At 43.5% G+C, this 13,649-nt stretch overlaps 1 protein-coding gene across 3 annotated transcripts in view; it reads right to left on the reverse strand.

The window, feature by feature from the left end:
• Positions 1-13,649, reverse strand: part of PAPOLA (poly(A) polymerase alpha) — a 277,966-nt gene that overhangs the window by 14,450 nt on the left and 249,867 nt on the right. For all 3 annotated transcript variants that reach the window (XM_030215241.1, XM_030215240.1, XM_030215239.1), the window contains one exon: positions 9,565-9,630. In XM_030215241.1, coding sequence (XP_030071101.1) covers positions 9,565-9,630 — 66 coding nt within the window. The remainder of the gene's footprint in view (positions 1-9,564; positions 9,631-13,649) is intronic.

Below are 13,649 nucleotides of genomic sequence, written 5' to 3' on the forward strand. Positions count from 1 at the left end.
AGGCCCCGGAGCAGGACGTCGGACGTCAGCGCTGCATCTGTAGCGTTGCTGTCAGGTAAAGTGTAAAGCGCCGCCGCGGGGGTGGGAAACTGTAACAGCAGCGCCGACATTAAATGAAGCGCTGCGGCAGGGGTGGGAGACGGTCATGGTAAGCATCTGCTTCTGGGCGGGTGGGCCTAGGCCCATCCAGGCCCACCCGCAGCTACGCCCCTGCTATGTACTTGTCTCAAGCTTTCTTGAAGTCTGATACAGTTTCCTCCACAAATTCACCACCCTTTCCATAAAGTAATATTTCTTTAGATTACTTTTAAGTCTGTCCCCTTTCACTTTCATGCTATGCCCCCTCATTCCAGAGCTTCCTTTCAATTGAAAAAGTCACCTCCTATGCATTTATGCCATAAAGTTTTTTTTTTTTTTTTTTTTTTTAATGTCTATCATCTCTTCCTCTCCTGCCTTCCTTCCAAAGTATACATACTGAGATCTCTATATGCTTTATGATGAAGGCCACTGACCATTTTAATAGCTGCCCTATGGACCGAATCCATCTTATGTCTTTTAGGAGATGCATCGCAGAACTGTATACAGTCTTCAAAATTAGGTCTCCCCAGACTCATACATAGGAATTATCACCTCCTTTTTCCTGCTGGCCTTTCCTTCCCCTATGCACCCAAGCATCCTTCTGGATTTCATTGTCACCTTTTCTACCGTTTAGCCACCTTAAGATCATCACACCCAAGTCCTACTCTTCTTTTGTGCACAGAAGTACTTCACCTCCTAAACTGTACCACTACCTCAGGTTTTTGTAGCCCAAACACATGTCCCTACATTTTTTAGCATTAAATCTTAGCTGCTAAATTCTGGACCATTCTTCATTCAGTCCCTCCTCATTTGAACCACACCATCGGGGGTATCTACCCTATTGCAGATTTTGGTATCATCTGCCAACAGGCAAACCTTACCAGACAACCCTTTGGCAATATCACTTACAAAAGTGTTAAAAAGAACTGGCCCAAGAACAAAATCTTGTGGCACACCACTGGTAACATACCTTTCCTCATGGTGAGCTCCATCTACCACTAACCTGTTGCCTTCCACTCGACTAGATCCTAACCCAGTCACTTTAACAAGGGCACCCAGTTTATAAGTCCTCTATAGAGAAACTGTGTCAAAGGCTTTGTTAAAATCTAAGTAAACCACAAACACTCTCTCTTGATCCAACTCTGGTCACCAAGTCAAAGGAATTAATCAGATATATTTGACAAGGCCTCCAGACATACTTGACAGGAACAGAACCAAATATTCAAAAAAATGCTAACATTTAAGTGAACATCCAAAATTGGTCTCAATCCTTAAGTATGGACATGTATTCTGACAAGAAGAAAAGTATGAGAACCTATAAATACACATAAGGAAACAATAGAACTTCCAAAACAAGAACCACAAAATGGCAGCAACAACTTCTGCAACCCCATGAAAGTACATCAGAATAAAGGTTACAGCTTCAAAAGCAGAACGCATGACCTACAGTCTGGGAAGAGCTGCTTTAAAGAATCAGACCAGCAAACACAAGGTGAACTGACTAAAGCAAAAATACAGTTGAAAATGAAGAAACTTGTTTGAGTAATTACAAGTAGATCAAAGCCTGAGAGAGGAATTGTTGAGGAAAGTGAAACAAACCTAGAGATGAGACTGTGCAGTGAACTACAGGTATGATGCCTCTCAGCCAGGGAGACAAATGTTATAAGCTGATATCAGATCCAGCATATCCTGGTATATATGTGTGGTTTATTCATATCATAGTATGTGTAGAACTAACCTTTTTGGAGATGTTTTACCTACTCAAACGAATGTATATACAAAATCTGATCTCAAACTTGTGATTGGCTCATCTACTAGTTCCTTCAGCAGTTAGACATAACTATATGCCTTATACAACAGAAAAACTAGCTGTTAGTGCAGTAGAGTGGATAGTTAGTGGTTACAGCACTAGGCGAAGAGCCAAGGAAGCCATTGTTCAACTCCTGTTTCTCCCACTAATGTGCCTTGTAACCTTGGGTATCATTTCACCCTCAACGGTTCAGGTAAAAGCAAACTCAGATGTAGACATAGGCAACAAAGGCAACTGCCTAGGATAAAAGGTCATGGATTTGATATACCACGTTTCTGTGGTACAACTGAAGTGATATACATATATCATATACAGGTACTCTCTCTGTCCCTAGTGGGCTCACAATCTAAGTTTCTGTACCTGGGGCAATGGAGTGTTAAGTGACTTGCCAAGAGTCACAAGGAGCTAAAGTGGGAACTGAACCCAGTTCCAAGGTTCTCAACCTACTGCACTAACCACTACGCTACTTCTCCACTCCTACCAAAGTTTAAAGGCACCAAATACCTTGGGGAAAAGAAATCCTGATTCCACTTGCTTTAAGATTCTAAGATCTCTAGGGGAGAAACCTGCTCTCTGGTCCTATCTATAGATGCCATCATCTTAAATACATACCTGGGTATTAACAGATTAATACGTCTTCTGAAACAAGGAAATACCTACTGCATCTCAAATATAGCTTGCCTTGATAATTGGTTTGGGGCAGTAAATACAAATGTTTAAAAACTCTATCTTCTCTGTGTTCTATGACTAGCACATCACCTCTGCAAAATGTACCAATAAATGTTTTGTTTCACATTGTTACACTATGGGGCTCATTTTCAAAGCACTTAGCCTTCCAAAGTTCCGTAGAAACCTATGGAACTTTGGAAGGCTAAGTGCTTTGAAAATATGCCTCATTTGTAATAAAAATGTTTAGGTTTCTTTCAGCAGCTGACAATCATCATTTAACAAGCTACAATTGATCTGACAGGCAGAATATTAATTAAAATGGTTAACATTAATCCTTCCGAAAAGGAGATTCAGGTAATATTCCCCAAAACTATCAGCCAGTGCCCACCTACATTTTACAAGCAGTTTATTACAACAGATGCAAATAGAATATATGATTATGGACTAACACCATGGCAATAAAACAAAAGAAATGGGGGGAGGGGGAGCACCTCAGTGACCTTTGAATTCTGTTGCAATTACTTAAAAAAAAATAAAAAAGCTTTTGGGAGGGGTGGAGGGGCATGTTGAGATAAAAGAAATGTCAGTTATCTGTTGATATTTTTTATGCTTATTATTATGAACCTAAGCTGTGGTTGGTTCAGATGCTGTATTATTCTATTGCATTATATTTCAATAAAATTACAAACATTAAAAAAAAGCTTTTTGAAAGACTAACGTATTCTAAACCATATCAATAATAATCTGTGAACTCTAGGAAGGGTACTTGCTATCACTGGGGGTAAACTAGCTATGCTGGCTTCTGTGCTGACAGATGATTGCAATAAAGTCAACACACAAAAGAAAAATTACCAATCCAACTATTCAGTTTGATAAGGTCTGGTATATTGCCATATGCAGGACTACCTATTATGCAGCAAGAAAAAAATAGGTTTAAATGGAAGTATGGTACAGTTCGCACTAACATTTGAATCATAATGAAATAAAGATTCAAATGAATACAAATAATATAAATTCAGTGACATATTATTAAGCGAGAAACAAAGTAAAGGGTTAAAAAAAATCAAGACCCCTTAGGTAATATTACCGACTAAAACAGACAAGGATTATATACACATCTATTCCAAAGTTTATTTGGTTGCTGAAATACTGACACAATATTGTTTCTTAAACACATTACAAAACTCATTATCAGTTAGATTTACTATTCTTGAATATGATGGTGAAAGATTATGGTAATTTTGTTTGATGGTTAGTTGCTACATTCTTAGAGAGCGCAGGTATGGCTGTAAACCCACAGAACCAAGTTCACATGTCACCAATGTGGATCCAGGCACAGAGAAATCAATTGCCAGACTAGGGAGGGTCTGCAGCAAGTAACAGTACTGAGGGAGACGGAAATAACAAAAAGGAGCCTAATGTGACTTATAAGACATTAAGTATCATCATCATTTTTTTAACTTATTTTTAAAAAAGCTAAATTTGGACTGCATGCATTAAAGGGCAGACTAAAAGCATGTAGCATCAGATAAATTAGATTGTGAGCCCTCCGAGGACAAGGAAATACCCAATATCCAGTGTACCTGAATGTAACTCACCTTGAGCTATTGAAAAAGGTGTGAACAAATCCAAAATACAAATATTCTATATGCTCATAAAAAAACTTCAAATATTAGACTTCAAAAGCAACAATTCTAAGGGAATACAAGATTTTGCTTATCCATTTCTCTCCTTTTATATTGTGAACTCTAGATTATTCTAGAGAACTGCTTGAAAACTGAAGTTTCCCAAGTTTTGCATTCGACATCCCTAAAACACTGCATCTCAATATATGGTACACTACTCCAAGCTATGCTGTCACTTCAATTAGCAGTAACTAGAAAACTGAAAAATTCTTACTGATGTAAGTGTGCAGAATATCTTGAAACACTTCCTGTGTTAAAAGGTGGCCAAGATGGGGAGATTTTGGCCTTGTTCTTGTGAATTTTAGCAGCTGCTTCATCCATTTTGCTCTTAATTAGTGGCTTGTGTTTGGAAAACAGCAGTTTAAGCACTTTGGAAACAGCAGGGGAAAAGGTCAAGATATCCAGAAAGAGGTAAACCTAATTTGTTCTATACAAATGAAGTTGGACAGACTAGAATATTCTGAGTTCAAACTCACCAAAATGTTTTCAGTTATACAATGCTTCAAGTTGACAGTGTATGTTCACCAACAGCAAAAAAGCCACTGGAAAACAATATTGGCAGCTGATTAAGTAAGAGGAAGTCAGATAAAAATTAAACTAGCCTGCTAGGCTACATAGGCCTTCAGAGGTAATGACACCTTCAGCGGTTGCTTACCTGAAGCTGAGCAGATATGACCTGTACATCATACAACAGATTATAGGTTAAACACACCTTTCTGTACAGTAACAATTCAATGGACCTAAAATGATTCTTTCAGGGTATCAGCAGCTAATGCTCGCCTGTTCCTGGTGATGCTGGCTTCTGAACCAATGACCCTGATCTCTGTATTCTGCAGCAGTCACTATTTCAACTGATCACTTTGGGGTTTTTTCCTATTAAAAGCTCCTGTGAAACAAACATCTAGTAAAACACTTACTTTTTAAAATTTAACAGTGCTCTGTCCTTAACAGGGATTCCATCAGGGGCATTTTCAAAAGAGAAGGGCGCCCATCTTCTGACACAAATCGGGAGATGGGCATCCTTCTCCCAGGGTTGCCCAAATCGGCATAATCGAAAGTCGATTTTGGGCGCCCTCAACTGCAGTCCGTCGCGGGGATGACCAAAGTTCACGGGGGGGGGGGGGGGGGGGGGGTGTCGGAGGCATAGTGAAGGCGGGAATGGGGCATGCTTAACAGATGGGCATCCTCAGTCAATAATGGAAAAAAGAAGGGCGTCTCTGACGAGCATTTGGTCGACTTGGTCCATTTTTATTCACGACCAAGCCTCAAAAAGGTGCCCAAACTGACCAGATGACCACCGGAGGGAATCGGGGATGACCTCCCCTTACACCCCCCAGTGGTCACCAACCCCCTACCACCCTAAAAAAAAAAAAATTTTAATTTTTTGCCAGCCTCAAATGTTTAGTGGGTGCAGAGCACTTCAGGCAGGCGGACCCAGGCCAATCCCCCCCCATCTGTTAAAATTGTGCTGGTAAATTTGAGCCCTTCAAAACCCACCCGAAACCCACTGTACCCACTTGTAGGTGGCCCCCTTCACCCCTTAGGGCTATGGTAGTGGTGTACAGTTGTGGGGAGTGGGTTTTAGGGGGGTATTGGGGGGCTCAGCACCAAAGGTAAGGGAGCTATGCACCTGGGAGCAATTTCTGAAGTCCATTGCAGTGCCCCCTAGGGTGCCCAGTTGGTGTCCTGGCATGTGAGGGGCACTATGAATGCTGGCTCCTCCCATGACCAAATGCCTTGGATTTGGTCGTTTTTCAGATGGGCGTCCTCGGTTTCCATTAACGCTGAAAACCGGGGACGACCATCTCTAAGTTGACCATCTCTAAGGTCGGCCTAAATGTTGAGATTTGGGCGTCCCCGACCGTATTATCAAAACAAAAGATGGACGCCCATCTTGTTTCGATAATAGCGGTTTCCCCGCCCCTTCACGGGGCCATCCTGTGGGACGCCCTCAGGAAAACTTGGGCGCTTCGTTCGATTATGCCCCTCCATATCATTTAACTTCCTTTGGCTTAGGACACTTAATATTTATACCAACCTGTAAAAAGCACAAGAAGATTAAAAAAAAAAAAAAAAAAAAAGCAGTACCAAAATATGGATATAAAACAGTGAAAAAATGGTCATCTCACTAACACCAAAACCTGACCTGAACATCTTCTGCACATTTTCTAAAAGGTCAAGGTTTACTGGCCAGCAATTTAAGAAGTTTCGCCATATGAGGGACTTCTGCAAATGAAAGAGGTAAGTGCCCAGCATGACTTCTGTCCTGAAAACAAATGCCATTCTTCAAAACTTACTTCTGGGAATATACTGTCGTCGTCCCCCCCTCCCCCGATTATTAATCTGCCCTTAATAGGAACACTAAGCACAATGATCAATTCCCAGCGCATTTTAGAAACAGCGCCCTAAAAACAGTGCAGCAATGCGCATTAGAGTTGATCATCTAGCAATAGTGCAGGAGGACTGTGCCTGAGCACAATCCTCCCACATTTGTTTGACAGGTCCGGGATGTCAAAAGCCCTGTCAAACAGGGCTGGAGGTCTGTAGGACCTCTGGACTCCACTCCAAAAGTGAGGCCCTGGTGGCCCAAAGTGCCCCCCAAGTCTACCCCGCAACACAAGGACATAGGGGGCTGGAGGTCTGGTGGATCTCCAGCCTCCCTAACCCCCCCAAAAATCCCTGGTAGCCCAAGTGAGCTGCCATATCAACCCCCCCACCCGCCCTGGTAATGTAGCAGACCCCTACCCCTCCCCGTTGGAGTAGCACATTCCCTCCTCTTTTCAGGACTGCCTTCAAAATGGTGGCACCCAGTCCAGTGCATCCTGGGATGCACTGGGCGGGGCTTCCCAACCATAAAAGGGAGAAACTCCCTTATATGGTCAGGATGCACTGGGCAGGGCGCCACCATTTTGAAAGCAGCATTGGAAAGAGGAGGGAGTGTGCTACTCCATCCTCCAAAACGGAGGTAAAGGGGGGAGGGGTCGGGGGATTAGTGTGGCAGCCAAGGCAACCAGGGATTTTTTGGGGAGTTGGGAGGCTGGAGACCTCACTGGACCTACAGCCCCCCATGTCGCTGTTCGGGGGGGGGGGGGGGGGGGGGGGGGCACTTTAGACCACCAGGGTCTCATTTTTGGAGGGGGTCCAATGGACTCCTAGGACTCAGTGGCAACCCAGGCTGCCTGACAGTGGAGAGTGGGGGATTTGGGAACACAGCCTTAACCCTAATGCCAGCTCTGAGCTGGTGTAGGGTTAAGGTGCTATTCTGCCCCTCGAACAGAGCGACGTACTCTGATCATAGGTGTGGAATACAAGTACAGCTCATTTAAATCTAATTTAAATGAGCTCTGTGCTACTGCTTTATTCAGGCGCTGTCAGCCCGATGATCATTGGGGGGGGGGGGGGGGGGGGGGCGCAAGTGGCCTCTAGGGCCTGCATTTACCTTTGATCATCGGGCTGTGAGTGCATTGCACAAGAATTGGTACCTGTTTTTCATTCATGGTTTTATACAAGTGTTTGGTTTTGGGGATTTATTTTTATATTGGTTAACTCAGATCATGTGGATGTGTTTTCATCAGTCGCCCTGCTCTTTTTTCCTTATGACACGGATGTTAACTTCACATATCAGTAATTACTTGAAAGTAAGGCCAACTACTGCTATGAAATAGAACATACAAAACTTTCACTTCAATTAAATAACTATTTGGCAAAATGGTAAAGCTACATATTTCCCTTGTTATAGAAATATGTGGGATCAGACACAAATCTTTAATCCTATCTTGCATCTCTCATGGAATAAAGAACTCACCAATATAGTGAATGCAACAATATATGAAAATAAAACATTCCTAGTCTTTATAGAAACAAGATAATAAATATTGTAAAATGAGTCTTCAGTCTTGCATGTATTTAGTGCAGTGGCGTAGCAAGGGGGGGGGGGTGGAGGCACTCCATGCCAGCTCCCCCCCCTCGGGTGCAGCACGATGACACCCCCCAACCCAGTGCCTACCCTCCTCGGCTCCCTCCAACCAGCTGAGCACCCTACCTTTAAAAAAATTTCAGAAGCCGTGGAGAGGCGAGGCGCCTCGCGCCTGCAAGTAAAAGAAGCGAGGATCGTCATCGGGCCTTCCCTCACACTGTCTGTCCCGCCCTCCGCTGATGCAACTTCCTATTTCCGCAAGGTAGGGTGCTCAGCTGGTTGGCGGGAGCTGAGGAGGGTAGGCACTGGGTCGGGGGGGGGGGGGGTGTTGATGCGCTGGGGGGGGGGGGTGTCATCGTGCTGCACCGGGGGTGGGGGGGGGGGTGTGTGCAAAGGCGAACCGCCCCGGGTGGCAGCCCTCCTTGCTACGCCACTGATTCAGTGCATCTTATGGGCTCAAATGTTGCATGTGCTTTAAATGACGGCTCACAAGTTACACCCAACAAGTGCACATTATTGACTTATATTAAAGTGTATCAATGTGAATGAACTCAATACATAGTGTCTCTTCAAACAAATAAAATAGTGTGTGTCTTATATGTGTATTCAGACTACTCAAACAGCACAAATATAAATCACAAATATTAAAACAGTGCTGTGGGGCTGGAGTAAGTTACCCCAGTTCATTAAAATTGGTGGCAGACCCTGAAGAAATGGGGTCCCTCTGTCAGACAGGATTCACCACTTTGTAGATAAGACTAGCAGATACTGTTTAATATCTGTGATTTATATTTGTGCTTCTTGAATGGACTGTGAATGCACATATGAGGCACACACTATTTGATTTGTTTGAAGAAACACTATGAATTCACACTGATACACTAATATAAGTAGTCAATGTGCACTTCTTAGGCATAACTCACATAGTCAGTGCGTCTTCTATGCTCAAATATTACAAGACTGAATTATTTTGCTTCTATAAAGACAACAGAGGGGTATTTTGTATTCATATATTGTTGCATTCACTATATTGGTGAGTTCTTTATATTGGACATTTGTTTTGATCCTCATATATTTTTGGATTTTTGTACTAGAGAAATTATGGAATAAAAATGACAAAATTTGTTCTGAGACCCATAGGCTGAGATGTATAAAAGAAGACAGGAAAGAAGGTTGTTAAAAGGATTAAAGAAAAACAATCCTGAAGTTATTATAGAAGTGCTTTACTAGACAATAATCATCATTTTGGTTTTGAGAAAGAGACTGATTTTCTGAGTCAGTACAATTTGAAGACAACAAGAAAAGGTAAGACCAATTCCTTTCAGTTCATCAACATTCCAATATGAATGTGTAATTTACTAAGTACTTCAACACTACTTAGTTGCTGACATTTAAGGCACAAGTACCTGAGAAGCTGGCACAGCAGTGCTTGTTGGAGGCGGAGGAGCAGCATTTACCTCTACATCAAGGTCCTATAAAGGAAATGTGTGATGCTGTAATTAAATTACCTAATCTTTACTCAAAAGAAAAAGGCCATATCAGGCCTTCATGCAGCATAAAAGTACTAAATATTTAACAGTAATTGTGAAATATGAAATGAATAGATATCTTTCTGAACTGCAAATCTGAGCTCAACCTTCATTGCAGACTTCACGGGTGCGTAGGAACTGCACTTGAAAACTAGGTTGCAAGCTTTGATTAAAAGGTTTATTAATTCACAGGATGAGCCAACAGATCAGCATATCATGGTAAGGACAATGAACACTTCCTCTACTCATCTGGCATATTTTGGGCTCTTTAAAATGTAGTTAAAGAATAATCTGTAGTTTTCTCAACTTGAGTTTGTTATAGTAACAAATGCTTATTTACAAAAAGGCTCAAAGGAGACTAAGGGAGTTTACATTAAAGGCTGACCAAATTTTGGTGCTGGCACGGAAATGGGCCCAAAATCCGGACTTGGCCATAAATACAAGTGTATTTTTGCCTGAAACCAAAACTTCCCGTACTCACCCCCATGACCACTGTATACAGCCACCAGCACAATCTCCTCCCCTCCCTGGGACAGCCTCCCCCATCCCAGCACAAAAACCGCCCCTGGGCCACCCACCAACTCCACCCTCTCCTACCCCAACCCATATGGACTTCCTTCGAAAAGCTCTGGTGAACTAGTGACCCCAGTCGTTCCTAGCCATGCAGGCTGCAATCTCAAAATGACTGCTGTTACCTCCCGCAGAAGTCTCCTTAGGGTGCTGTGGGAAGACACAGCAGCCATTTTTGCACACAGAGCCAGCAAGGGCAGGAGCAACCATGGATCACTCCTGCCCCAAAGAGGCCACTAGACCACTAGGGCTTTTTGAAGGTAGGCCCAGAAGGGCCCATGGGCAAGGAGATGACAGAGTTGGTGGGTGGCCGAGGGACGGGTTTTCTACAATGGGGTGGTGGGGGAAACAGGCTGGGGTGGAGCAACTGTTTCAGCAAAAAACAAGTGGTGAATTTTGGACGAAGATTTGGTTTTAGTCACCCACTACTTTAGATGTGAATAATAGGAAAGGGAAATGGGACTTGACATACCGCCTTTCTAAGGTTTTTGCAACTACATTCAAAGCGGTTTACATATATTCAGGTACTTATTTGTACCTGGGGCAATGGAAGGTTAAGTGACTTGCCCAGAGTCACAAGGAGCTGCAGTGGGAATCAAACTCAGTTCCCCAGGATCAAAGTCCACTGCACTACTCCTCCACTCCTCCTAATTCTCATCATAGCCTAGAACAGTGTTTTTTAACTGGTGTGCCACAGGAATTCAGGAATCCCTTCCAGCCACGTCTTTTCTTCCTCATGCTTAATCCACCCCACCGAGTGTGAGTCAGCAGCTCTCCCGTTTCTTCCCAAGCCCACAGCGCATCAAATCTGTCTCCTTGCTGCAACAGTGATCAACACATGCTGTTTGCAGCTGACCCTGGAACCTTTCCTCTGCATGTCCCAGCCCTTGCTTCAACATGAAACTGCATCAGTAGACAGGGATGTGCAGAGGAAAGGTTCCAGGGTCAGAAGCAGACAGTGTGTTGATCACCATTGCAGCAAGGAGACCATCTTGAAGCATCACAGGCACAGGAAGAAGCGGGAGAGGTTTTTGGACCCGCTGGGGGGGGGGGGGGGGGGGGGGGGGGGGAAGCTGCTGACTCGCCCTAGGGGAGGACTGAGCAAGGAGACTGGTTTGAAGAGCTAAAGTTGTAGGCGGGGGAGAATGTCATTGGACATGCAGGGGGAGGGTCAAAGAAAAACTGGACCTGAAGGGGGGGGGGGGGGGGGAGATGATGAACTATTGGGGGGGGGGGGGGGACTGTGTAGGGGAGATGCCAAGCTACCCAGAGGAGTTGTGATAAACTACCAGGGGGCAACTGGCCAGAGAGAAGAAGATGCCAAACTACCCAGGGGGACCCAGAGAGAAGGGAGAGATGTGGTACTGTAGTCTGTGGAAAATGGAGAGAAGGGGGAGATGCTGGACTCACAGTGGCTGGGACACATGCTGCACTGGGTACTGGAGAGGGAATGGGAGAGAGATTGTCCTGTGGTGGGATGGAGGGAAGATAAGGGAGACATACTGACATGAGGTGAAGGGTAGAGAAAAGAGACAGATAGTGGACCATGTGGGAAGAATAGGAAAGATGCTAGGCCAAGTTGGGCAGGGAAGGTTGACAGAAAGAAGCTGAACATTGGGAGGGATAAGGACACAGAAGGGAGATAGTGGGCATGGAGGAGCATAGGGACAGGGACAGAGAGGATCAATGCTGGATAGAGAGAGGGTAGGAATATAGAGGACCAATGCTGAAATTGGGGGGGGGGGGGGGGGGGGGAAGCCTATGGTCAGGGAAAAGAGTGATGTTGGACATGGGCGGATAGGGACACAGAGGTGATGTTAACAAGGGGGAGTAGGAATACAGAATGGAAATGTTGGGCAGGGGAAGTGAGATGATGAACGTGGGGGGCAGGATAGGAACAGAGACACAGAGGTAGATAGATATGGAAGAGAAAAGGGGAGACAGGCTGCTCATATAGGGAAAGGAAGAGGAAAGGAGAGACAGGCTGCTCATATAGGGAAAGGAAGAGAAAAGGGAAGACAGGCTGCTCATATAGGGAAGGGAAGAGATTTGAGAAGGAGGCAGAGAAACTGAACAAAGCTGAACGTAAAAGATCAGTTCCAAATAGACATTTATTTATTTGCTGCACTTATATCCCACATTTTCCTACCTATTTGCAGGCTCAATGTGGCTTACAATATAATACAACAACAATCACATTGATGGGATAAAGAAATCAGAATATAGATAAATAAGGTGCATGAGAATATCATGGCAATCCTATTAACGAAATAATTACAGCCTTATAGCATTTAAGGTGCGTAAGAAAATTATGTATAATGCGAAGTGGTTAAATAGGAAAAACAAAACATAATGATAACAGGACAAGATAAATGTACAATAATTAGGGTGTAAATTAGAATAAACAAGTTTGAAAAGTTCCATTAAGCTTCTATCTGGTGAAGTTTAGGTGTTGGTTTTTAAGGGGGATCTTTTTTGTACGTTTTTTTGAACAAATAAGTCTTTAGTAATTTCCGGAAGGTCATCAGGTCATGTGTTGCTCTCAAGGTGGTCGGTAATTCATTCCATAGTTGTGTACATATATATGAGAAGCTGGAGGCATGTATTGATTTGTATTAAAGTCCTCTGCAGTTGGGATAATGGAGATTTAAGTAAGTGCATGATGATCTTTTGTTATTTCTCTCTGGTAGATCAATCAGGTTTGACATACAAGAAGGGGCATCACCACAGATAATTTTATGAACTAAGGTGCATATCATGAATCCAATTCGATCTTTCAGACATAGGGCATCCAGCTTGTGTCTACATGTTTTTTTGTTCTTTAGTTCTCTATTTTAAAATCAAGCGAGAGCCATGTTCTGCATCTGCAACTGAGGTAAATGATTCTGCTAGAATGTGGTGTCTGTAGCAATCTGTAACAGTCCGTCTTTTTCCAGATTCCCAGTAGCAGGTATACTGGCGCTCTAATACATTTCAGTACCATATTTAAATGAAATAATTACTTCTGAAGGTTTCAGGTAACATACAGTAATATAGTAGATGACGGCATAAAAAGACATGTACAGTCCATCCAGTCTGCCCAACAAGATGAACTCATATGTGCTACTTTATGTGTATACCTGACCTTGTTTTGTATCTGCCATTTTCAGGGCACAGACTGAAGAAGTCTGCCCAGCACTAGCCCCGCCTCCCACCACCAGCTTTGCCACCCAATTTCTGCTAAGCTTCGGAGGATCCAGTCCTTCTGAAAAGGATTCCTTTATGTTTATCCCATGCATTTTGAAATTCCGTTACCGTTTTCATCTCCACCACCTCCCGCGGGAGGGCATGCCTAGTATCCACCACTCTCTCCATGAAAAAATACTTCCTGACATTTTTCTTGAGTCTGCCCC

The sequence above is a fragment of the Microcaecilia unicolor genome, chromosome 9 (genome assembly GCF_901765095.1).
Source record: "Microcaecilia unicolor chromosome 9, aMicUni1.1, whole genome shotgun sequence".
NCBI lineage: Eukaryota > Metazoa > Chordata > Amphibia > Gymnophiona > Siphonopidae > Microcaecilia > Microcaecilia unicolor.